The sequence below is a fragment of the Octopus bimaculoides genome, chromosome 20 (genome assembly GCF_046866305.1).
Source record: "Octopus bimaculoides isolate indiv1 chromosome 20, ASM4686630v1, whole genome shotgun sequence".
NCBI lineage: Eukaryota > Metazoa > Mollusca > Cephalopoda > Octopoda > Octopodidae > Octopus > Octopus bimaculoides.
The window spans coordinates 24,529,342-24,556,274 of record NC_142947.1 but is presented as its reverse complement, the minus strand read 5'-3'; the positions used below and the strand labels follow the sequence as shown (position 1 = coordinate 24,556,274).

Here is a 26,933-nt window from a genome sequence, read left to right as displayed (position 1 = left end):
GAGGATTTTGTTACTGAATAGATTTGTGACTGTGAAGTTGTTAATGTATTTTTGTTGTTGTTGTTGTTGTTGTTCTTGTTCTTGTTCTTGTTTTTCTAGTGTTCACCGCGTTTATTGCAGTCATTATCTTTGTTCATGTTGATGTTATTTTTTTTTTTTTCTTAATATAAAAAAAACAAAACTTTTCACATTTTGCTAATAATAACATCTAGGAGATATATGTTGAACATTTTATAAGTAAGACTTCCATTATATATTAAGTGTTTGGTTCTCTCATACAATTCATTAGTGATACTTTCCAAGTCGATCATTGAAGATATACCACCGGCACATACCTCCACCTCAATTGGAGCACCTAGACATTCACACGCCCGTCTGTTGAAGCCAGCCGTGCAAAGTCGGAAGCGACATCGAATGTTATTCAAACATACGGTCCATAATGAAAATGCACTCCAACCATCACAAACTGTTGTAGTAGGTGTTGTAGTTGTGGTAGGTGTTGTAGTTGTGGTAGGTGTTGTAGTTGTGGTAGGTGTTGTAGTTGTGGTAGGTGTTGTAGTTGTGGTAGGTGTTGTAGTTGTGGTAGGTGTTGTAGTTGTGGTAGGTGTTGTAGTTGTGGTAGGTGTTGTAGTCGTAGTAGGTGTTGTAGTCGTAGTAGGTGTTGTAGTTGTAGTAGGTGTTGTAGTTGTGGTAGGTGTTGTAGTTGTGGTAGGTGTTGTAGTTGTGGTAGGTGTTGTAGTTGTGGTAGGTGTTGTAGTTGTGGTAGGTGTTGTAGTTGTCGTCGTTTGGATATTTAACAATTCAGTACATGATACTGCAGGATTGCTGTAAAAGAAAAAGATGAAGAGATTTATATATATATATATATATGTATTGTATTTCGGGATGGTGTTTTTTTTTGTTTTGTTTTTTTTGCCTAATAAACACACGCACTATATATTCGTTCTTCACTCGTTTATTACTGTTCTTATTTTAACTTATGTCCATTGTCCGGAAATCTTTCGTCACACATCTGTGACCTCTTCAGCGACACTTTCTGTCCTCGTGTGTGTTCCTGCTCCGCTTAGTCCGTTTCTAGTCCGTGCGTGTTTACATATAGTGAGAGATGCGTGGCTTTGGAGAGTTTTATATTGTACCCTGACTTTTAATAATAATAATAATAACGATAATACACACACACACACACGTGCGCATATTAAACATTTCATTGGTTAATCGCGACACCAGCGCCTGTTCTGGCACTTTTTTTTCTATATAACCATGATTTCACGAGATTTTCAAGTCCCCTATGTACGAGGCGCATTCCAGATGTTTTGAGACTCTTTTAAGAGAGCCAATTATAACTGTCCTAGATTATTGTAATTTTAGTGTATCATTACTATACATCCAATAAGCTGACCTGCCAATTTGTTATTCTAGATTGAAAGAACCAGTTCTAACAGCACTTTGGACACTCCTTACTGAACACTGCTTGTCACAGCTGACTAGTTTGCAGAATATAGTTGGGGCATAAAGACAATTTGGAAGTTCACTTTGCAACTTATTAAATGCTCTAAAGTGCATATGGATTAACTTGTATGAGCTGAACATGTTTTTGCTGGCCCAAGAGGCCAAACAAAGCAAGTTCCCCGGGAAGCTCATGACGATCTTCTTTTTCGACAACAAGGGCATCATCTATATCCACTGGGTTCCTTCTGGCCAGACGGTAAAAATAAAGAGTACTTTATGGAGGTTTTGAGGGAGTTCAGGAAGAGATATCAGGGCGAAAGGCCAAAGCACTTGCACCAGGACAATACACTAGCTCACAATTCAGGCCTGGTCCTCCTTGATAGAGATGGGCATCAAAACTATCCCTCGCACTCCCTACAGTTCCCAATGTGAAAGAGCACTTCAGGGGCAGCCGTTTTGAAGACATTAAGAAGATGAAAGAGACTGTGACAAGGGTCCTGGACACCTTGCCTTTGGAAGGCTTCCATGGGGCCTTCACAGAGTGGCTGGAGCTCTACAAGTGCGTTAAAGTAAGTGGATAAGGAGATGAGAGTTTTGTATTTCCCTAAAATTAATATCTCCTGCAAAAGTCTGAAAACTTCTAGAATGCATCTTGTATTTATTTTGTATTACTACGTGTGAATAACGCTACCAATTACAAGGTTTCCAAGGGGCTAGATATTGATTCATTGAGTTTCTGAGACGAGAGTGTCAAGCGAGTGTCTGTAATATAGTGTAGAACAGATATATCTCAAGGAGCTCGATTGAACAACACTGACATTTCAATCCTTGATGAATTTAATGAACACAGTACATAACTGCTACAGGAAAACTATTCTGACGTACTTGTTTATCCACACGTTCCAGCAGTGATCACTTCAATTGTTTGCATATCTTAGACGGACTGCAATTTCTATTGTATTCCTGTTTATTTATTCATTTATTTATCTATTTATTTTAGGCAGCAGGGACTGCTTTAAAAAAGTTCGACTACTATTTTTAAGCGATCGCATTGAGGTACTCTCATTGGTTTGTGTGTCATAAAGATATTGATGAGAAAGATGATGAAAATATGTCTAACTTACGATGCCGAAACTGGTTCAAATGCCTTTCGTTGAATACTGGTTATGGCCGTATTTCTGCAGATGATATGTGCCAGAGTGGTGCTACGAACAGTAGCCAATTGCTCTGCAATAACAATAATAATAATAATAATAATAATAATAATAATAATAATAATAATAATAATGACGATGACGATAGTTTCAAATGTTAGCACAAGGCCAGCAATTTCGGGGAGGGGATAAATCGATTACAGTGTTCAACTGTTAATTAGTGTGTGTGTGTGTGAGAGAGAGAGAGAGAGAGAGAGAGAGAGAGTGTGTGGGTGTGTGTGGGTGTGTGTGTGTGTGTGTGTGTTTGTATTCTTTTATACTTTTAGTTGCCTCAGTCATTTGACTGCAGCCATGCTGGAGCACCGCCTTAAAGAGTATTAGTCGAAGAAATCGACCCCACGACTTATTCTTCGTAAGCCTAGTACTTATTCTATCAGTTTCTTTTGCCGAACCGCTAACTTACGGAGACATAAACACACCAGCATCGGTTTTCAAGTGATAGCGGAGGCACAAACAAAGACATACACACACAAATATGTACATATATATGTATATGCGACGGGCTTCTTCCATTTTACCTCTTCCAATTCCACTCACAATGTTTTAATCGGCACGAGGCTATAGTAGAAGACATTTGTCCAAAGTGCCACGCAGAGGGACTGAACCCGGAACCATGTGGACGGGAAGCAAGCTTCTTACCACACATATACATACATATATGTGTACATACATATAATTATGTATATATACATGGCTCAGTGGTTAGAGCGTCGAGCTTACGATCGCGAGGTTGTGAGTTTGAATCTCGAACCGAGTGTTGTGTTCTTAAGCAAGACACCTTATTTCACGTTGCTGCAGTTCACTCAGTTGTAGAAATGAGTTGCGACGTCACACGTGCCAAGCTGTATCGGCCTTTGCCTTTCCCTTAGATAACACTGGTGGCGTGGAGCGGGGAGGCCGGCATGCATGGGCGACTGCTGGTCTTCCATAAACAACCTTACCTGGATTTATGCCTGGGAGGGCAACTTTGTAGGTGCAAACCCATGGTCAGTCATGACCGAAGGGGGTCTCAGCATATACACACACACACACACATATAATACAATATATATAATATATACATATATATTACATATACATACACACATACATATACACACACACACACATACACACACACACACACACACACACATATATATATATATATATATATATACATAAGCATACATATACATACATCTATATATATATATATATACATATATTTATATATACATGCACACACACACGCGCACATATGTATATACATATGTATACATACACACACACACATATGTATACATATACATATAGAAATATATATATATATATGTGTGTGTATTTATACATATCTATACACATGCACGCGCGCGCACACACACACATGCACACACGTGCACACATGCACTTATATATTTATATATACATTACATATAACACTGTGGGGACGGTCGATATAATTGAAAACGGGTCTCTAAAATAGACATAATCGTAGTCAGACGACTTTGAACACATGAAAAAAAATGAAAAAAAGAAAAAATGAATGAATACACGTACGTTGTGTCAACTGTCCTGGACCAGAATTTTCGTACCAGAATCGATCTCCAAATTTCAGTCTTTGAAATTCTTTTCCAAGAATACAGGCAACTGTTGGGCCAACTTTACCGTCCGAAAGGACTCTTTCAGAAAGTGCTCCACTTATGAGATCAATGTTGAAAACATTTCTGGTAGTCAAAGAAAAGTATAGTAGAAATAAGAGAAAAATACATATATGTGTTTGTGCTTGTTGGTCTATCTATAAAAACGTGTATGATTGTATGCGTATGTAGTGAGAGAATGTATACTCTGGTGGCGGTGAGGATTGTAAAATTAAATTCTCCTGTTCAATGGAATCAGAGCGGCGTCGTTGTTGTTGTTTCTGCTACTCTTCTTGTTTTTCTTTAATCTTAGGTCACTTTATCGAGCAAACCTACAGCAGGTGTTATTACTGTTTTCATTTACCGTCAGTTCAATTTTAATTGAAAATACGGATCTTTTTTAAAACGGGGGCCACATTTTTCATTAACGAAACACTTTGAAACTTGGAACACTGGTAGAATGTGTCATATAAAACATCTTTTTCTCTTAGTCTTCTTAAAAAAAAAAGAAATCCATAAATTATTCCATGTTAAAGTTGTCGTATTTCTGTAATTTCAACCAATCACTGACGTCCATTCAGCCGATATACATTAAGCGCCGACTACATAAACAAACGATTCTGAAACAATTAACCCTAACCCTAACCCTAACTCTAACCCTAACCCTAACCCTAGGGTTAGGGTTAGGGTTAGGGTTAGAGTTAGGGTTAGGGTTAAAGCAAATTTAAAATGAAAAAAGCAAATAAAACGAAGAATCGTTTGTTTATGTAGTCGGTACTTAATGTATATCGGCTGAATGGACGTCAGTGATTGGTTGAAATTATCGAAATAAGACAATTTTTTACATGAAATAAATTCGAATACAAAAATATTTTTCTGTTCTATAACACAAAATAGATAAGTATACGAAGTTTGAAAGTCTTTCGGTACCAAAAACACTACGTAAAACATTAATGAAAAATGTGGTCCCCGTTTTAAAAAAGATCCGAAAATACTTATGGGTTTTTTTCTATGTTATTTTTAATTAGACGAGGTTCAGTTCTTTTAAGTGGACTAATGATTGGTGATGCTTTTGTTACTTAACCCCAGATCAAGCTTAATCGAATTGAGCTCTATTTTATGCAATAATCATTTTGCCACAGACAGGCGTGATCGAATAGATCTATAATAGTCGCTGTCGTCATCCAACGGGCTTTAAGATGAATCGAAAACGTTCCACTCATGACGTGAACATCTGTCATTTTGTGTTTCAGATAAGTGTATCTACGACTTCTCCATATGTGTGCTTCCTGCCTTTGTTTTCTCTTTTAATTTTAAGATGGCAGGATGTGGTTTTAAGGAGACCTCACCACTAGACTGCATAGAGGCGTCTCTCTTCTGGGTCCATTAAGCTTCTAACAATAACAGAAGCACCAAATGCAACAACAACTGTTCAATGCCGACTTTCTTTTTCGGTTCAGGATTCTTCCAGTTCACTTACATGTGACTAAATCCTAACAAAGATCTTAGAAAGTTGATAGGGCTCTTAATTAACCCCCAATGGATAGCGAAGGTTAAAAAACAAACAACGGAAAATAAAGGAATAGCTTTTATTTAGAACTGAATACAATCGTCAATTGTATTATCTCAATCATGTTTATTGTTACTTGATCACACACACTGGAGATCAAGTTAAAAAACAAATGACTGGCGCACTTCATACAGTATGTTAAAAAATATTGCTTTCAATTTAAAAATTTAGGAAAAAAAAAGAAAACTATTGTTTATCTTTGTTTTCTTAATCATACTTATGTATAACAAAATTATGAATATATATTTTCAAGACGACCAAACATTTGTGTGAATTTTTTAAAGCCTGAAGTTATATTTTTTAAGTCTACAACACACCTAGATACTATTTGCAACATACCCGTGCACTGTAGTGCAACGTCTCAGTACCACTCAAGAGATTTCCTCTGTTTTGTGACAGATTAATTTGGTTCTGACGGTATGATTGCGATGTTGCTGTCCATACCCTAGGACCTGCACTAATCGAGAAGTCCTATGATCAAATTCATTCCGTTCTTGATTATTTCGTCCTATGTTAAGGAGATCAATACCACATTATTTAACGTACCGCTTTTGTAAGGACGAAAGCGTGTGCTTTGAGGGAAATTTGACTGCAATTTCTTCCAAATTGGTATTTATAAAATTTCACCATTAGTTGAAAAGAGTCTTGAAATAAAATTGAATCAACAAGAACAATTGCAGTATAGTGATTTTTCCCCCTCAAACGTTGTGCTTCTTTCAGAAGGCCATGCTTATTTCTTCACAAGGCCACAGTTTCCCCATCTCCGGTCGACTTCGTGGATATAGTTTATAAGTTAAATAGTCAAACCTATAAGACAGGAGACAACAAATACATAGGTTTGGATTCAAACATTTCGATGTGTCTTTATGCGATTAAGACAAATTACTTATCAATCCGGAAGTTGGGAATATGTACTTCATCTGAAATTATCACCTATAATAGATCGGTGCTTTATACAGATGCTTGATAGTGAATCTCTAATCTGTTTAACACTTTGAACTACTACGTAAATACAGGAAATGCAGTATACTTACTTATAGGAAGACAAAAGTTTATACTTCATATCGATGCTGTGGTGAGGTAAGGAATGTGGATTGACGTAATTTCTGCTGCAAAATTTCAACCAATCAGTATAACGTGGGATCCCGTGGTCACGACCACGTTGGAGCATAATGGCGACTAAGTCTCGTGGATATCCTGGCAAGACTTCCACATATCTGTTGGTGAACGACGTAGCTATATACCTGGTTTAGATGATAAAAAACAAACACGCACATATATTAATGCGGGGTGTAAAGAGAGCAGGTGATTTAGTTACAATTTTTATAGCTATTTTTCAGCCTCAAGTGTGCATGTGTGTATACACACATAATATATATATATATTTTCCACCTTGTTTCACATTTATGTGCTTACTCCGGTATATATATATATATATATATATATATATATATATATATATATATATATATATATATATATATATATATATATATATATATATATATATAAATTTAATGAATGGAGTGAAACGCATATTATAACTGCAACATCGCCGATTCCTATGGATTGCATAAATTGTAATTCTTCGAAACATATGTCGGAATAAAAGTATGCAGTTATAATATGCGTTTCACTCCATTCATTAAATTTATATATACTCAAATACCCAAAATATCAAGGAGTTTCTACCTCATAAACAGGAGTTACACCACAGTTATTTTGTGATCTTTGCTACCCTGGTATCTATTAACCAATTTATTTTGTCCGAGTTATTTATTACTAGGAGAAAATAAATACATATAATAAAATATATATATATATATATATATATATATAGAGAGAGAGAGAGAGAGAGAGATACAATTGTGTGCGTGTGTATGTGTGTGTGTGTGAAGGCCAGTGATTAGAGTTTTGCACTCACGATCGCTAGATCGTGGGTTCAATTCTCAGACCGGCCAGTGAATGTTGGCCTTAGAATATCTCAGAGATTGAAAAAAATCATAAACATCAATGATAACCATCAAGGTTTACTCTGAAGTGAATATAATAAAAATAAAAGACGATACAGCAATAAACATGAAACTACGGGAGTTAAAATGAACGACAACACCACAATATGTAAAAACAGTCAAATTAACATATTCGCTACAATGCGTAAAGACGAATTGTGTTGTAGAAATTAGCGATCAATTAACGACGCAAGCACATTGATACGAATTCGAAAGATAATGCCACCCAACTAAAAGTTAAACTGACTAAATTAATTACAGCGATAAACGAACAAACAAGAAACATCCATCCCCTTAACACCATGCGTAGAAGAGGTATTCAGCCTAGCACGTATATATCCAGAACAGTACAAATACACAAAGTAACTTCACCCGACCCATAATATTTCAAAATAAAACACTAACTCAGAATCGCTAAATAATTAGACAGCAATACATCGAATTATATATATATATATATATATATATATATATATATACCGTAGAAATACAGTATAATCTTATAAAGTATTCCCAAAGACCCCGGAAGAAACCAACAAAGTAGGCAACATTTCCATCTTTAGACGCAGAAAATCTGTTTATCTGTGTTTCAGTCGCAGAAAATGGCCGAAACAATATTAAATAATCCTTTCTAATTTGGGCACAAAGCCTGAAATTTTTAGGCGGGAATCTAGTCGATTACATCGAGCCCTCAGCGCTCAAATGGTATTTCTTTTATCGACCCCGAAAGGATGAAAGGCGAAGTCGAGCTCAGCGGAATTTGAACTCAGAACGCAAAAACAGCAGAGATGCCGCGAAGCATTTTGCTGTCGTAGTAACGTTTCTGCCAGTTCGCCGCCTTAATTTTATTAAATAACGATATAAACACATACAAATAAGCTGCCTACGATACCACTTAAAATATTGGTTTCAAATTTGGAACAAGGCCAGCAATTTTCGGGGAGGGGTTCAAGTTGATTGCATCGAACCCAGTGCTCAACTGGTACTTATTTTGTCAACCCTGAAAAAGGGATGAAAATGTAAAGTCGACTTCGCCGAAATTTGAACTCAGGACGTAAAGACGGACGGAATATCGCTAAACATTTTGCGCGGCGTGCGAACGACTTTACCAGCTCGCTGCCTTAATTCTAGCTAAAATGTCAAAAAGTAAAAGTTATATGTGTAATGTACAACAGAAGTACTCTCACAGTCCACACGGTAAATTGTATTAAAAAATGCGAGTAGCTATGTTTCATGCCTAAAAGCTACATTTACAGCATTTTTTGTCGTTACACTAGGAAACAATGTGGTACCGAGACATAAACATACGATGCACACTAGATGCTACCGCATGATAATGGGCCTGTGTGTGCGTGTAATGCATATATGTAATGTATGCCCGTATGTATGTAATGTATGCAGGTATATAAAGTATGTAATGTATATATGCATACAGAACAATTTCCATTTTCATTTTTCCAATAAAATATAGTACTAGCCAAATATTAGGGGACAGTCTAATCGTTTGATTCCAAACGATTACTTCTTCCTTCGAACTTGTGGCTTTACATCTAAGTAAGAAATCATTATTATGAACCATGGCTAATCACCAAATCAATGATGTTATCGTAGAAAGAAAAAGCTTATCAGAACGTTTGTGAAGTTAAGATAAATAATAAATGAGATAATTACGGATCAAAACGTTGAGCATGGTCGGTAAGCAAGCCTTTTGTAATAGATGTAACGGCATCAACATTTTTATAAAATACATCTGGATTATAGAAACGCATTGGTTTCGTTTCGGCGTTGAGCGTGTATGTGTCTCGAAACATCGTAGCAGCGGTCATTGTCATGATCATGCCGAAAATATTACTGGCTGAAGCGCTAGTTCCGATATTATAACTGTTTGTGTAACCGGAGGCTTGCACGTTCAGATTGTTAGAAGCCATCACAGTTGATCCCAAAATCAAAGGCAAGTATTCCTTGTATGTGATGTGTTGAATTTCAGCGATGACCATTTTACGTGTTTCTTGAAAGATTTTTTCGTCGTTCCAGGTGGGGTGGGCATTTTTAAATTCCTTGGCGAGTCGGTTGTGTTCACGAACGAATAACATGTTGAGAGATGTGGCTAATGGCTGTTCATTTATTCTCTTATCACCTGTTGTTGTAATAATAATAATAATAATAATAATGTTAATAATAATAATAATAATAATAATAATGTTAATAATAATAATAATAATAATAATAATAATAATAATAATAATAATAATAATAGTAACTGCTCTTATGCAATACCAGGCAGTGGCTCTCATGGCTTCTGATCTTAACTGATTGGGAGTGTTATGAACATTGTTTTGCCTTGGTATAAAAGATGGGCTACAGGAAATATTCTGCTCAATACCGCAGATTTGCTTGTCAGTTGTTTGACCTTAACCAATTGAGCATAACCTTTAGTGGCTGACGACATGTGCATCTCTGATCACGAGCAGAAGTAGTGGGGGAGCATCATAGCCATGTATTGAGAGGAATTCTTTGAGGTTTGAATAATTCACCTCTGGAAACATGGGTGTTTCCTTCAACATCCTCAAACAACCCTTATTTAAGAACCATTTGAACGGGATGGGCTACTCGACCTGAAGAAAATTCTAACTGGGCCCCACCTGCAAGGTCATGCGCTGTTTATCTTGATATGAGATCACCATGTTACGCACATATGGTTGTGATGCATGTGCTTGGTGTACCCTTATCAGACGGGTAGTCATGATGGGTATACTGGGTTTCGTATATTTTACCCCCATGTCACTTTGATGGCATGAGAAATAATAATAATAATAATAATAATAATAATAATAATAATAATAATAATAATTTCTTTATTGGCCTCAAGAGCCCACACAAAAAGCATAAGGACTTTACACAAAACCAACAAGGGACGGTTGATAATAAACACCCCGATGCAATACCAGGCACTATACCCAAATGCAATACCAGGCAGTGGCTCTCATGGCCTCTGATCTTAGCTGATTGGAAGTGTCATCATGTATATGTTTTGTCTTGGTATTAAAGATGGGCTACAGCAAATATTCTGCTTAATACAACAGATTTGCTCGTCAGTTGTTTGACCATAACCTTTTGAGCGGGATGGGCTACCTGACCTGAAGAAAATTCTAACTGGGCCCCACTGCAAGGTCATGCATTGTTTATCTTGATATGAGATCACCATGTTGCACACATATGTTTGTGATGCATGTGCTTGGTGTACCCTTATCAGACGGGTAGTCATGATGGGTATACTGGGCTTCGTATATTTTACCTCAGTGTCACTTTGATGGCATGCACTGCTCTCTCACTCAATAATAATAATAATAATAATAATAATAATAATAATAATAATAATAATAATATGTGGCGAACTACCTCCACTGGAAATATATGTAAATAAATGGAGACCCTCCCCTCTCTCTTTGATATTGTTGTAAAATATTTGATATCCAGATCTTGCACACGAGTGATTGATAATCTTTCTCTAAGTGTAAAAACCTGAATATAGAAATACTAAAGATGTGAAACATGGACGTAAGAATAGGATATTAAAACATTTGAAAAACTGCCGAATAAATTTTCCATATGTGAGGTTCAGAACCAAGGAAGTGGTTATATTCTTCAAATAAGCATCGATAACAAGTGTAATTTCGTAGTTCTCTTTTGATCAGTCACTGAGCGTCAACGATATGATGAATATTACTTTTGAGTCAGAGAAACACTGCAAAAGCCTGAAAGTGCATGACATCCTAAATGTTGATCTACCTCATATGAATATGATACGAGGTTATGGATAAAGTGGTTTTTAATAAAGAGATAGAAAATTAGCTTACCTCCTAGAAAGCAAAATGCGTTGTTCGTATTTGGGTTAGGTAAATGGCAATTCACTGTGTTTAAGAAATCTCTCATTAAAAGTTCTCCGTTGGCATTGGTTGTGGTTTTTAGAGTACCTAAATTTTAATGGTAAAAAATAAAAACAATGAATAAGTAAACAAATCTTCTAATCATTGTTAGGTGAGTCTAAAACAAAACACAAAGAACAGTTAAGACAAAACGACGGTGACGGATGAAAAGTGTTTTAGATTTGTTTGATCTGGGACTATATAACTTTTTCTTTACTTGCTGAGGCTTCATCCAGACACTTCTAGATGAGTGAGATTGTTGCTATTAACATTCCTCTCAATCTTACAGTGACTGACAGTTTAACACCGAGAGAATGTTTTGATCAATGATCAAAGAGGGAATTCCAAGGGGCAGACGTTCTGGGGCAGACGTTCTGGGGCAGACGTTCTGAGGCAGACGTTCTGGGGCAGACGTTCTGGGGCATGCAGACAGGACTGGGTGTAATCATAAATGCAGATCTGAGAGAGAACAGAACAAGAACGATAGGAAGAGGAGAGACAAAAAAGTCAGGGAGAGGATGAGTGCGCTCGAGGGCCAGAGTCTGGAGCGGGTGAGTAGTGACATAATGCCAATCAGTCGAGAGACTGTTTAAAATGTTTTTTTATACGTGTACATGTGTGTTCGTGTGTGTGTGTGTGTGTGTGTGCCCGTCCGTGTGTGCACGTGCGAGCGCGCAGCAGCAGCAGCGGTACCGTCCCAGCTGTGAGAACAATACTCTGTGGGCTTCACCTGCGTTTCGTAGAGTATAACTGAAAATAATAAACTAAAATTCACGAGACGTTCCCAAGCAATTAAACATACGAATCTGTGTGTGTGTGTGTGTGTGTGTGTGTGTGTGTGTGTGTACATATATATATATAATATATATAAGTATGTGTGTATATATATATATATATATATATATATATATATTAGTTTGGTAATATGAACAGGAGAAATGAGAACTCAATACACACACACACACACACGCACACACACACACACACACACACACACACACACACACACACACGCACGCGCACACAAACAGATGTACAAATGTATAACAAAATCTCGCTCACTTACCGTCTACTCCTGTTCTCAGCATTAACGTAATTGCTGAATTGGAACCATAAATTACAGAGCCGTCAAGGAACTGGGTATTTAAGTTTCGCTGTTGACGAGAACCTAGTTATAAACCATACACAGATGTTACATTTTAATATGTATCTCTTACACCAATTAAATTTTTTTATTCAATTCAAATTCAAGCTGAATACTATTATGATAAACGAATATCTAAATTTTCGCGTAGATAGTCTTTGGCAGATCTTATCGCAGTGACCGACAGTTTAACACTGAGAAAAGAAAGATGTTTTGATCAACATGACACCGTGTGCGAATTCCTAGAACTATACTGGTCACTTTACAAGCTGGATACAGTAGACAAATATCCTTCAGATTACGCCATACCGACTTAAAAGAAAATACGCGATATACAAAAAAGACTAGAGTGGCACGGCTGGAACACCTTTAATCGTAGGCCTTCTGAAACAAGGACTGACCTCAGGCTAAATGAAGTTGATGTGAGCTCATACCTTTGTAAGAATCATTTTTACTAAGTGAGCAGATAGAAAACTTTCTTTATTAGTGAAATCAAAATCTTTTAATGTGGCTAGGAAGCTGTAAAGTCAAGAGCAAGCAGTAAAGTCGAGATCTTTCAAGATAGCTATCAGGTCTTTTAATGTAGTTGTCAGAAGTAAATAGAGATATTTTGATGTCGGTAGAAGACAGTAAAGTCGAGAACTTTTAGGCGAGCAGGTAGTAAACTCGAGGTCTTTTAATATGGTTGGAGGTCGTTTAATGTTGTCGTTAGATAGTAAACAAGGATATTTTAATGTCATTGGCAGACAGTAAACATGTGATGCACTGGCAATATAGAGTTATATATCGTAAAATATTAAGATACGATATAGCTGAAGAGTCAATAATCAATCATATATACAGTGGCTGAACGAGTGGTACTTGAAAACACAATTACTAGAATCGTAGTTAAGAAAGAAGTAGAAAGCTGAGTACTTACTGAGTTTGCAATCTAAATTTGGAGTATTTGTGGAACGAGTATAAGGCATACAGCGATAGTTTGGCGGAAACATTGGGTCTCCTCTTGGTATTTGTATGGACATACAAATAGATCTGTGAATAGAAATACGCTTCAGTTATTTAGTGTTCTATTGCTGAAGAATATGGCGTACGTAAAATGCAATATTACAAGGACTTCATTCCGAGATTGACCATAGTTGACTAATACTCCATCTCGATATAGTTTCTACAATCAAGGGAATAACTGAGAAAAACTAGAGGTCTGCATCGGCAACAATCTTGCTTATAAGGATTATGAACTTTATTTTTTTAAACAGAATTTAGTACTTAATGTAAGGGAATCTCTATTAAATTAACATCTTTGTAGCACTTGAAATAATATAAATCATAAAGATTAACTTTTCCTAAATTTATGGTTCAATATCCTGTAGATAAGATTATGTATATCCAATCGACATTCAGACGATCTTTTTTTCCATTAAGCACTTATAGTAACCATATTCTAATGTGTGTGTGTGTGTGTGTGTGTGTGTGTGTGTGTGTGTGTGTGTGTGTGTGTGTGTGTGTGTGTGTGTGTACACGGCTACATTCATATATAAATGTGTACACGTGTGCATGATTAATGTGCATAGTATGTGTGCGTATGGATATATGCATGTTTTGGTATTATTTCACGATATTTCACCAACAGGAAAAAAGTCCGTTTCTAACCTACAAGAAGACTCTTTCGTTGGGATTTAAACAACATAACTGAATAGTCGAGCAGATGTATATGTACGTACATATGCATATATACATGTATGTATGTATGTATTTATATATGTATGTTCACACATACGTGTGAACAGGTACGTTGTTGATACTGCATATGTGGATATGTATGTTTTGTGTGCACATACACAACACACACACATTATATATATATATATATATATATATATATATATATATATATATATATATATATATATATATAAATGTGTGTATAAATATATATATATATATATATATATATACATATGTATAATTATATATATATAAATCTATATATAAATATATAAATATAAATACTTGTTCAAACAGTCTGATATATATATATATATATATATATATATATGTATATGTATGTATGTATGTATGTATGTATGTATTTATATTTGACATGCTTGTGTGTGTGGATACATAATCACATACGCGCACACAAAAGTATATGCATACTAAGATTTTCTGAAAGCAATTTCATACGATCTTTGAAAGCAATTATACCAGAAAACCTTCATCCGCTTTCAGGGTCAGACATGAACAATCGATTTGAAAGATGCACTTCGTAAATACGTCTTAAATTAGAAAATTTAAGATGTAAAGATATTTATTTTCTAAGTTTTTTTCTTCTGTTATTTCATACTGTTTTTGAACCAACGCTTTTACATACCTCATATACTTCAATTATATCCATGTGTGAGATAACGAGAGTGATTTTTAAAATTATGTTTGTCTTTCGAATCACCCTCTTTCATGAATTTGTGTAAATACACAGCGTATATATGCGTTTGCCACACTACTCACACCCACAGTATAAGCCATGAGTTAACCTATATCTGATCCGACCTGAGTCTCATAAACTTAGAAATAACAATAATAACATTAAAATCTTCTTAATCTGTTACATATTCAAGAAACCTCACCTTTACATACCGACTAAGAATAACCGTCTTGCCTAAATATATAAATAAAAGATTTAAGTATTTACAAATTCTAGTTATTTTTATCTTAAGTCATTAACTACACCTACAAGTAAAACGACTTAATTATAAATTTCTCATGTATCTCTTTCATTGTTAAAATCATTTGCAAACAACACTCCATTCTTCAATTACTACTTTTGTTTATTTTATTATTCATATTTAAAAATTCACGTCACCATAAAAACTGTTTTATTAAGAAGCATTTTCTCTAACTATTTTCCACAGAACCTTTTCTACAGTTTTGCTCATTGTTGTAGACCTAAATGTGGAACCAGTAATTTCTGCCAAGTTGTTTTTAGCGTGACCCAGATAAAATCAATCGTTATCATTAACAGTCGGAAAGACAAGAGACTTGAAGACAACTCACTCAGATTTAACTATTAGTTAAATATTAGTCTATCCACCAATGGGCATCAAGTACTTTATTTCGTTTGATTGCGTTTCACACCCGTGTGATGTTGCCACCTATAACTATCCAATGCCTCCCATTCCAATCACTCAATGAATCTGCTATTCATTTCACATCACAACATTAATTCCACGCATAATTTCGTTCCACGAAACTTTTTCTCACTCATTGTATGTATTTTACTTTTTTCTTTTGTTTTTCTTTGAAGAAGATTACTGTACGAAACGTAGAGCACATTTAATTCATTTTCTGTATTTTTCTAGCGTTAAATTAATATAAACATTGAGTTTTCGTTGGACTTTCAATTACACACACACACATACGGAGGGATGGCGATTGAGAAACGCAGTATATAAAAGGCTTACGTACATATTACTGTATGGTGCAAAGAGAAGAAATATCTAACTATTTTTCAGGCAGAGAAAAATATTTAGTCGGGAGAAATATATGTCTATTCAGCAGACATTTATTGCCAATATCAATGGGAAAGTTGAAGTTAAAATCGGGATTTATCTGACTGATAAGGTAACTTATAGGGGACAGACGCCTGAGACAGCTTGAACATTAATAGAATATAGTCATTAACTTACGTGACGGCTTGAGTCATTTGATAAAGCCTGATCTCATCTGCTCGAGTTAATTTACGGAAAGTAGAAAGGAATCGGTTGAAGCTAGAAATGGGAAAAATTTAATGATTAATTAAAATATTCTGTGAATTGACAATATCTTTGGAGAATACAAAAATCATACTACAGTATTTAGATTCCCACCTTTCATCACACTCAGTGTCGTTTATTTTCACATACTGTTGTTTAACCAGTTGGTCATACTCAACCCTGCTGATCTTACAATCTCCAGCTGAGACCATTTTGTCTTTTCAGAGGTATGTAGGTGTGCATTAAGCAATATGTTTTTATTCTAATTATAACATGATAACAGAGGAAATGCGATCTAAAGGATATTGGTAGTCTACCAAGCAACTCGAGAAGAGGTACACTCGTTGCAGTGGTTATTGGTACTACAGCTATTACTGTTGTTCAACCCAGACTGAACAGTCTTATGACCAAAGAGGTGCCAGCAGAGACTATCGCGTCTTTTGCGATATCAGGGACTTCATTGTTCAAAATGCCCCCACTTTTTTTCAGACGCTAGGAAGATATGGCTGTTCTTTCTAGGAACTCTAGCAACCAAGTAAAGGTTTCCTCAGTGGTTAGCGTTTATTCCTATTTAGACACAGCCAAAAACATCTGATCTAAGATGTTTAAGCTATAACTATTCTGCCTTCTAGAATATCAGAGACTATATCGCCCAATATATACAACATTCTTATTTAAGACAAAAGAGTATGATTTGTGAGAGATTTGAAGCTAAATACAACAGATAGAGCAACCTCACAGAAGCTGGAAATTATACCAGAAAATTTTCATTCCCTTTCAGGGTCAGATATGAGCGATCGATTTGAAAGATGCACTTCGTAAATACGTCTTAGATTAGAAAATTTAAGATGTAAAGATATTTATTTTCTAAGTTTTTTTCTTCTGTTATTCTATACTATTTTTGAACCAACGCTTTTACATGCCTTATATCCTTCAATTATATCCATGTGTAAGATAACGAGAGTGATTTTTTAAAATTATGTTTGTCTTTCGAATCACCCTCTTTCATGAATTTGTGTAAATACACAGCGTATATAGGCGTTTGCTACACTACTCACACCCACAGTATAAGCCATGAGTTGACCTATATCTGATCCGACCTGAGTCTCATAAACTTAGAAATAACAACAATAACATTAAAATCTTCTTAATCTTGTTACATATTCAAGAAACCTCACCTTTACATACCGACTAAGGATAACCGTCTTGCCTAAATTTAAAATTTAAGCATTTACAAATTCTAGTTATTTTTATCTTAAATCATTAACTACATCCACTGAAAAAAGAAAACTATATTAAGATCAGACAAGCTGTCTACTACAATCCTTCCAATCCTACATATCTTTCTAATTTGGCTATCAGGAAAATAATCAACAATTATTTACAATGAAATATAAAAAGACTTACTCAGTCTGTATACGGCAACAGTCAACATCTGAAACATAAAAGGAAAATAAGAATGACATATTTAGAAATATTGCGAAATAATATGATCGCATTATAACAAATGCCTATTTTTACTGATATGTATGTATGTATGTGTGGCTATGCGTATGTATATATATAATGTGAGCCAGTTGAATTTTACGGTATAATACCAGCAACAGACAAATTGAAGGAAGCCATTGAACGAGAATTACGATTCTATTGTTTCGAGGTATCAGCAGTGTCTGGACCAGAACGGTCATCAGTTTGAAACAAACCTTAAAGGTTCGTTGTTTTATCAGCAGATTCTAATAAATTTTGATAATGAAATGCATCTTAATAAATATTGACTAATCATTCAAAATGTGTATACATTTTGGGGGGACACCCTGTATATCTGCACACACACGCATATGCGTGCGTGAACATAAAGAGGGATAAAGTTGGTGAGAGAGAAAGTGAGAGGAGCAGAAAGACGAAAACGGATAGGTAGGCAAAAAGGTAAGTAGGTAGGTAGGTAGGTAGATAGGTAGATAGGTAGGTAGGTAGGTAGGTAGATAGATAGGTAAGTGAAAAAGGTAAGTAGGTACAGAAATATAAAAATAGGTACATACTGTTCATAGTGTCCACTAGCTGTATATCATAATTAAGGAACTGTGTAAAAGCAGCGACCATGTGAGTCAGACTGGTATCAGTGATAGGAACATTCTTGAAAAATGAGTTACTCACATACCGTGTATTTGGAAGATGCGACTTGTGACCGTGAAGACGGGGCTTATTTACTCCTGGAAAGAAATCAATAGTTGTTCTTCAGTGTGTGAAATTAGGAATCTGACAAAGTTGGTGGTTTATATCGCTAGCTTAAGTTTATTCTATAGAACAAAGTCTACAAGGCGGCGAACTGGCAGAAACGTTAGCACGCCGGGCGAAATCCTTAACGGTATTTCGTCTACCGTTACGTTCTGAGTTCAAATTCCACCGTGGTCAACTTTGCCTTTCATCCTTTCGGGGTAGATAAATTAACTACCAGTTACGTACTGGGGTCGATGTCATCGACTTAATCCCTTTTCCCCCTCTATGTTTAGCCCCTTGTGGGCAATAAAGAAATAAGAATAAAGTCAACATGAGAAGAGCTCCATTGCATTGTCGAAGATTGGTTCGTTAGTTTCTTTTGTCTCGCAACATTCCAAGACATGCGAGAAGTGCTGATCGTCTTGAGCGGTAGGCTTCATATGGTTTGTAAGCCGCGCCTTCTGCGATGGATCTAAGATCATAGGATCATAGGCCTTCAAACACATCTTTGATAAAAGGTATTACGGTCGTAACTACTGATTTTTTTCTCTCAGATTATATGATTACATTATCCAATGCGGATCTATTTCAAAACGGGGGCGCCAGTTTTCATTTATGTTTTATGTAGTGTTTTTGGTACCGAAAAACTTTCAAATTTCGTATACTTATCTATTTTGTGTTATAGAACAGAAAAAAAATTTTGTATTCGAATTTATTTCATGTAAAAAATTGTCTTATTTCGATAATTTCTACTAATCACTGACGTCTATTCAGTTGAAAACAGTTAGCGCTGTAACGGTGTATATCGTATTAATCCCCTAACCCTAACCCTAACCCTAACTAGACTGTTAACCCTAACCCTAACCCTAACCCTAACCCTAAAACTAACCCTAACTCTAGAATACGAACTCTAAAATTGTTACACACATAGATACGCACAGCGTAATTTATTATATAAACAATATATGCGTATAAATTACGATTAAACCGGATGAAATATGTCACAGGGAATAACATTTTTATGACCGCCCAGCAGTAACTCTATTCAGCTGAATAGACGTCAGTGATTGGTTGAAATTACAGAAATACGACAACTTTAACATGGAATAACTTGCGATGTACGTTTTTTTGTTAAGAAGTCTAAGAGTAAAAGATGTTTTATATGACACATTCTACCAGTGTCCCAAGTTTCAAAGTGTTTCGTTAGTGTTTCGTCAAGAAAATACTGGTGCTCCCGTTTTGAAATAGATCCTTTAATGCCCTCACCCACACACATTAAAAAAAACAGTAGCGTACATTTTTGAGGGAGATTTGCTTGCTATTTCTAGCACGCCGAGCAACCATGCAAATGGTTGTCATAACATTCAACAGTAATTATATTAGTGCAGAGACTTGGTCGAACTTTTTGAACTTATTAACCTCAGTTTTGAGTAGTATTTAACTATTACCCTTCAGTATCTGTTTTTCTCGCAGGTGTTATTGTTTTATTAAGGTAGTATCCCGCTATCTTCTACTCCATACATGTGTAAATTCATGGCAATTGGCTTAAAAAGATCGACGGTGTATATTGACTATAGCATACATTATAAGCTTGCGACTTCAAGAAGGGTAAATTCAGTGCATAAGAAATATCTATAGTTTGTAACAGCTTATTCAGACGTGTGTGCTGTGAACAAGTCTGATTCTTTTTCCTTTTCTTTCTTTTTTTTTTCTTTTTAATATTTTACACTCATTACAATTAATTAATATATCGTATTTATTACATTACTAAAATTTAAATATTTCACATTGTATTTTAAAACATCAAATATTAAATATTCTTCCGTGTTGATTTACGTAACAGAAAAATACCTGTATTATTTCTCTGGACATATAAATCAACCAATGATTTATATGTTCATACTAACAACAGAGAGAAGAACAGCACTCATAGCTGTTTTCAGGCCCTTTATACTGGTTGTTGGAAAGGTGAAAATTGCACTCTCAATGGAGACCTGGCTTGAATACTTACAACAGAGTGAACTCCGTTGAAGATAGTCATGAACTAAGTGGTGATGTTAAACAAATTATTGTTATATTCCGAAACAGAACTATCGAGACAAAATTTTAAAAGTATGGTAATACATTATATAGTTCTCGTTATTATCGCAACGCAACTCTTCAGTTTTATAATTATTATTACTATTCTGTATTTCCAATATTAAACTAATCTCTCTTATGTATATTGGAAATAGTTAAGCCACATACCTTATCTAATCTAAATATTGGTGGGTAGAGTATTTTCTTTTTCAAGTATTTAGCTAAAGAAGTGTAGTAAAATAAAGATAATGACTTTCAGTGTATATGATGAGCAAATCTAGAACCTCTATACCTTCTCAAAACAGAAAAAAAAACAAGCAAGGACAACGAAAACAAAAATGTTCTCAAAAGTTGTTGTTTAGTGGTTGCTTCCTAGTAAACATAATAGAAATCATAGAAGTTTACTTGGTGCAGATTTGAAATTTTACAGACTAGGTCTCCTATTAAATTTTGTTGGTTGCATTTAAGGTATAAATGTGTGGAGAAGGTAATTTTGTTTTGACATATTCCAGTTTTGAAATACTCGTTGAATGAGTATATGACATGCAAAAATAGTATGGCAGAAAAAACGATAACTTGAGAGATTTTTTTTTCTGTTGAATAATCTAACTGTTATTAACTGTCGCCATATGATGGATGATCTTGCAGTTCAAAAATCTTGTACTTACCATCTTCGTATCTGGAAAGCATCATTCGTGCGAAAGTCGTTTTACTTTTCCCTATATAAGGATTCTGGAGATTATTGCAAGAGCCATCAGCTGTTCGATAAATATCTGCAGTGTTGCAAATGAGTTTGTGTCTATATTCACACGTAGAATGAATGTCGATAGGAACTGGAAAATTTTTCAAGAATCCATCTACGTAAATACTTGGGACCAAATGTCTATACTGTGTCCGGAAGCTACGAGATTAACGATTAGAAAAAAGAAAGCAATCAAATATTAATAATAAAGAAGATAAAATTTAACTTAAGGCAAAACAATAATCATACAACTGAAGTGGAGGAATTGATTTGGCCCAACGAGCGAAGCTAAATATTTTGATACGAAAACATATCACATGTTCTTTGAGAAACTTTATATTCAAACATTCACTTAACATTCATTTCACGCTCAAAACATTAACTGAAAAATCTGGACAATTTACTATAATATGCTATAAAATTTTATGACGGGAGAAGATTGACTGCGTTTTTATCGTTTAGTCAGGAGGAAAGGCAATGTCCCTGGCATTACCTTTCATGGCATCCAAAACTGGTAGGAGGTAAAAAGGAAGGAATCGTCAAATGAGAGTTCTCACTCGACTCGAATTCTTGCAAGTTGTCTCCACAGACCAGGTGTTGATATTAAAACGGTCGATGGATTAAATGATTCTTCCAAGTAGTATATATATATATATATATATATATATATATATATATATAGACAACGTGTATAGTTCTGCAAATTATATTGAATTAGAACAGTCGTACTGAAGAGCCACGGACGCGTTACGTAAGTAATAATTGCGTTAATGGCGAAACCTGGTCTACGATTAATTCTTTATTTTGTATATTTTCATTTGTCTTGCCCGTTTATGTTCTGATGTGTGATAAATTTTTCTGGAGAACATTCTTTTCTTTTGTGGTTTGATAATAGATGGTCTATTTCTAGCATAATGGATGTCCACTTAGTGGTCATCCCTTCTTATACGTGTATATATATATAGTTCGCCAGGGAATCGTGAAATGGCACATACTTGGATTTGTTGGAATGTGTTTTTTAAATATTTGATTCGTGCATACATTCATCTGATGAAAACGGTTATTTTTTCACATGATATAATAACTCTAATCATCAAAAAAAAAAAACACCCCTGAAACAGTTGTAGTGAGTGAACCACTATCCACCTGTTTATTATTCACCTTACTAGGAACCTGCAATTAGCATGAGTGACTGCAATCGGTGCAGTGTTTATACCTAAATACAGTCTGGAGACTCGTGGTATATTCTGTCGGACGCTTGTAATCGTACAGGAAACTGGAATATAAATCCGTGTACGTAAATGTTCCTCTAATGTTGTTTTGTACATGATAGGGAATTTATTTACCCAACCTTCAGTTGACCATCAGTTGTCAAGCGATGTTGACGCGGACTAACACAGATACAAAATTCCCCCCACCACACACACACACACACACATACTCATACAACGGACTTCTTTCAGGTTCCGTCTACCAAATCTACTTACAAGGCTTTGGTCGACCGGAGGCTATAGTAAAAGAGACGTGAGATATTAAATATCCGAAGAATTTACTGGTTTATATTACCTATATCAATAAAATAAACATATAGTTTATTAATACATAAATATAAATCAGAAACACAAAAACAGAACAATAAATTGAACAATTATAAATTCAATTCAATTTAACTATTTTATACAAACAGATGATGCATCTCATAAACAACTTAATCTCATAATAACTCGGGTTGAGATGTGTCATTTGTATAAAATATTTAAATTGAATTGAATTTATAATTAATCAATTTATTGTTTTGTTTTTCCATTTCTGATTTATATATATATATATATATATATATATAGATAGATAGATAGATAGATAGATAGATAGATAGATAGATAGATAGATAGATAGATAGATAGATAGATAGATAGATTCGGAGAGAGTTTGGTGCATGGGGCATGTTTCTCTATAAGTATATCACAAAAGGTAAAAAGATAGAGATGAAAATATAAACGAAATGTTGATAACTCACAAATTTAAAGTCTTGTAGGCAGCTTCGATGTAGCGTAACCCACTGAGTCCTCTGAGGATTTCCTGAGAGTAAGGTAATATCAGTGACGAATGATTTTGGTTTCCACCATCAGTTGAAGGTCCTGGGAATTCGATAGAAATAATAACAACTTAGCGATAAAGAATTTGACAGAGATGGCGACAGAAATGGTATAACTTCAGCATGCATGCATTCAGTATATACACACATACAAAGATATAATGTGAATGTGTGTGTGTGTGTGTGTGTGTGTGTGTGTGTGTGTGTGTGTGTGTGTGTGTGTGTGTGTGTGTGTGTGTGTGTGTGTGTGTGTGCGTGTGTGTTTGTGTGTGATAAGTGTTTTAGTAGTAACAGTATCGTCGCATGGTTAATAAGTTCCCTTTGCAACCAAAGACCCTGGTTCCAACCCGCTAAGTGGCATCTTGGCAAACTTGGGTTGAGTGAAATTCAGTTGCTTGCTCGAAGTTTTTCAACTTACTGTGTTATCCTTGTGAACTTCGCCACAAATAAAATACATACATGCATACATAATTACACGTACACATACACACACACTAACACACATATAGCCATTTATTAATTTTGCGTGTTTGTATACATGCATATACATACTTATACATAAACGTGCAAATATATATATATATATATATATATACATACAAATATATGCATATATACATACATATACAAATACATATATACATATATATATATATACACATATATATACAGATATATATATATACATATATATATACATGTATATAATATATATATATACACATATATACATATACATATATATACATATATACACATATATACATATATATACATATACATACATATACATACATATACATATATACATATACACATATATATATATACATTTATACATATATATATACATATACATATATATATACATATATATATATACATATACATACATATATACATATATATATACACATATATACAATATATTTATACATACATATATATACATATATTTATATATATATATGTATACATATACATATATATATACATACATATATATTTATATATATACATATATATATACGTATATATATACATATATATATATGTATACATATATATATACATATATATATACATATATATATATCCATACATATATACATATAAACATACATGTATACATATATATATATACATATATATACATATATATATATATATATACATATATATATATACATATATATATATATACACACATATATGTATATATATATATATATATATATGCATATATATATATACAAATATATATATAAATATACACACACATATATATATATGCATACATATATATATATATATATATATATATATATATATATATATATATATATATATATATATATATCCAAACATACAGACAGACAAACAGACATATTAATTTTCTTACTTGATGCGTTTTTTACAAATTCCTTTGCATTTTCAAAAATATCAGGCTCTACAACTTCATCCTTTTTTATTTTCCCCATCGCAAGGTATAAGAAACACGCAAGAAGAAAGATTGAAATTCGATGAAACATCTTTGTCAAATATCGAGAAGAATTGAACTGAAATAGAGCAGAAAAGAGAAATCACAATAGTTGAGAATCACTCACAGACACAAAAGGCAATAACAAAAGAAAATGGTCACAAGTTAACAAAGGAGTCACTACGCTATCGCTCGGCCGCAGTCTAATAAGTAAAACAAGTAATATACAGGGTTAACCAAAAGTCACTTTATTTAATTCCAAGATTAAAACAGAAAAATATTTTATATGAAACTTCGCTAATAAATAGACAAATGTTGAAAAAACACAGTGATTTTAACTCACAGCATTCACTTATTAAACATTCATAATTTGAATGAATGAATGAAATTGAATATTAAGTATTAATGGAATTTTTTATTTACTGTCGGGTGACTTTTGGTCAATCTATATATATATATATATATTTCGGGATGGCAATTTTTTTGCCAAATGATCACACATGCACTATATATTCACTTTTCCCTTCAGATTTATTATTGTTCTTATTTTATGTCCTTTATCAGGAAATCTGTCGTTACACTCTCTGTGACCTCGTCAGTGACTCTCCATCGCACATGCTTCCTTCTCCTCCTGTTCTGTTTAGTTCATTCTGTGTTTATTTGGCAAAAATGAAATGACCATCCCGAAATATAACAATATCTGTTTCAACACTCGATTTCACATCAGAAATTTTGAAAACAAGAAAACGTTCTCAATTTCAGTACAAATAAAGTTTGTCCTCAATGGGATTTGAACTCATATCATAAAGTATATAACTAAAATCCACATGATATTTAGTATCATCTACACATTATATGATGATGACATAATGAAATTCTGTTTTTGTCGGTAACAAAATTATGGAATAGTTCTGTAGTTGACCCAATTACCTAGGAGTACATCTTATTTTATTTTTATAGTTTATTCCAGCGGTTCTCAACCGAGGTCCATATGGCCCTTGGAGATCCACGTAAGATTTTTTTGTTAAATAAATTGTGGTTGATATAGCAGCAGTCAAGTATTGAAGTTGGTGTAAAATGACGACTCCTCGTTTCCTTAAAATTTTCTGACCCTTTGCGTAAATTAGAAACAATTATTAAAAATAACACCGGCGACGGATTTGCAGAGTGACGGACCAAATAACTTGTGGTATTTATCCTGGTTCTTCACGCTTTGAATTTCCATTCTATCGGGATCAACTTTATGCTCTGTTTCTTTTTTTTTTTCCGGGTTGATAAAATATAATATTAGTAAAGAACATGGTCAAAAGAATTGTACTAATATAAGAAATTATTTATCAAATAATCATTTATTTAAATTATTTACAACGTTATAGAAAATAATAATAATAATAATAATAATAATAATAATAATAATAAATAGATTATTGTTTAAAATAATTTTCTAAATCTTTAGATTTCAATCTTCTAATTTCAGTTTCTATTCATTGTTAATTCGATTTCATTCGGGTATAGTCTGATTAATGCTATCAGAGAGAGAAAGAGAGAGAGAAAAAAATGGCGAGATAAGTACTTACAAAATGTGCTCTGTATAAATGTCCACAGGTTTACAAATCAGACTTGCAGAAGTTTGTGAT

The 26,933-nt window shown here is 34.1% G+C and overlaps 1 protein-coding gene across 1 annotated transcript; it reads right to left on the bottom strand.

The window, feature by feature from the left end:
* Positions 1–48: 48 nt before the first annotated feature.
* LOC106868721 (immunomodulatory peroxidase) lies at positions 49–26,933 on the bottom strand. Its single transcript, XM_014914113.3, has 15 exons — positions 26,874–26,933; positions 25,219–25,375; positions 23,739–23,859; positions 21,648–21,880; positions 18,723–18,893; positions 18,091–18,118; positions 16,618–16,698; positions 13,854–13,966; positions 12,857–12,958; positions 11,722–11,838; positions 9,536–10,001; positions 6,887–7,096; positions 4,203–4,369; positions 2,574–2,676; positions 49–825 (listed from the first exon to the last, which is right to left on the bottom strand). The coding sequence occupies exons 2-15, from the start codon at positions 25,346–25,348 to the stop codon at positions 186–188; spliced, it is 2,682 nt and encodes an 893-aa protein (XP_014769599.2). The 5' UTR covers positions 25,349–25,375; positions 26,874–26,933; the 3' UTR covers positions 49–185.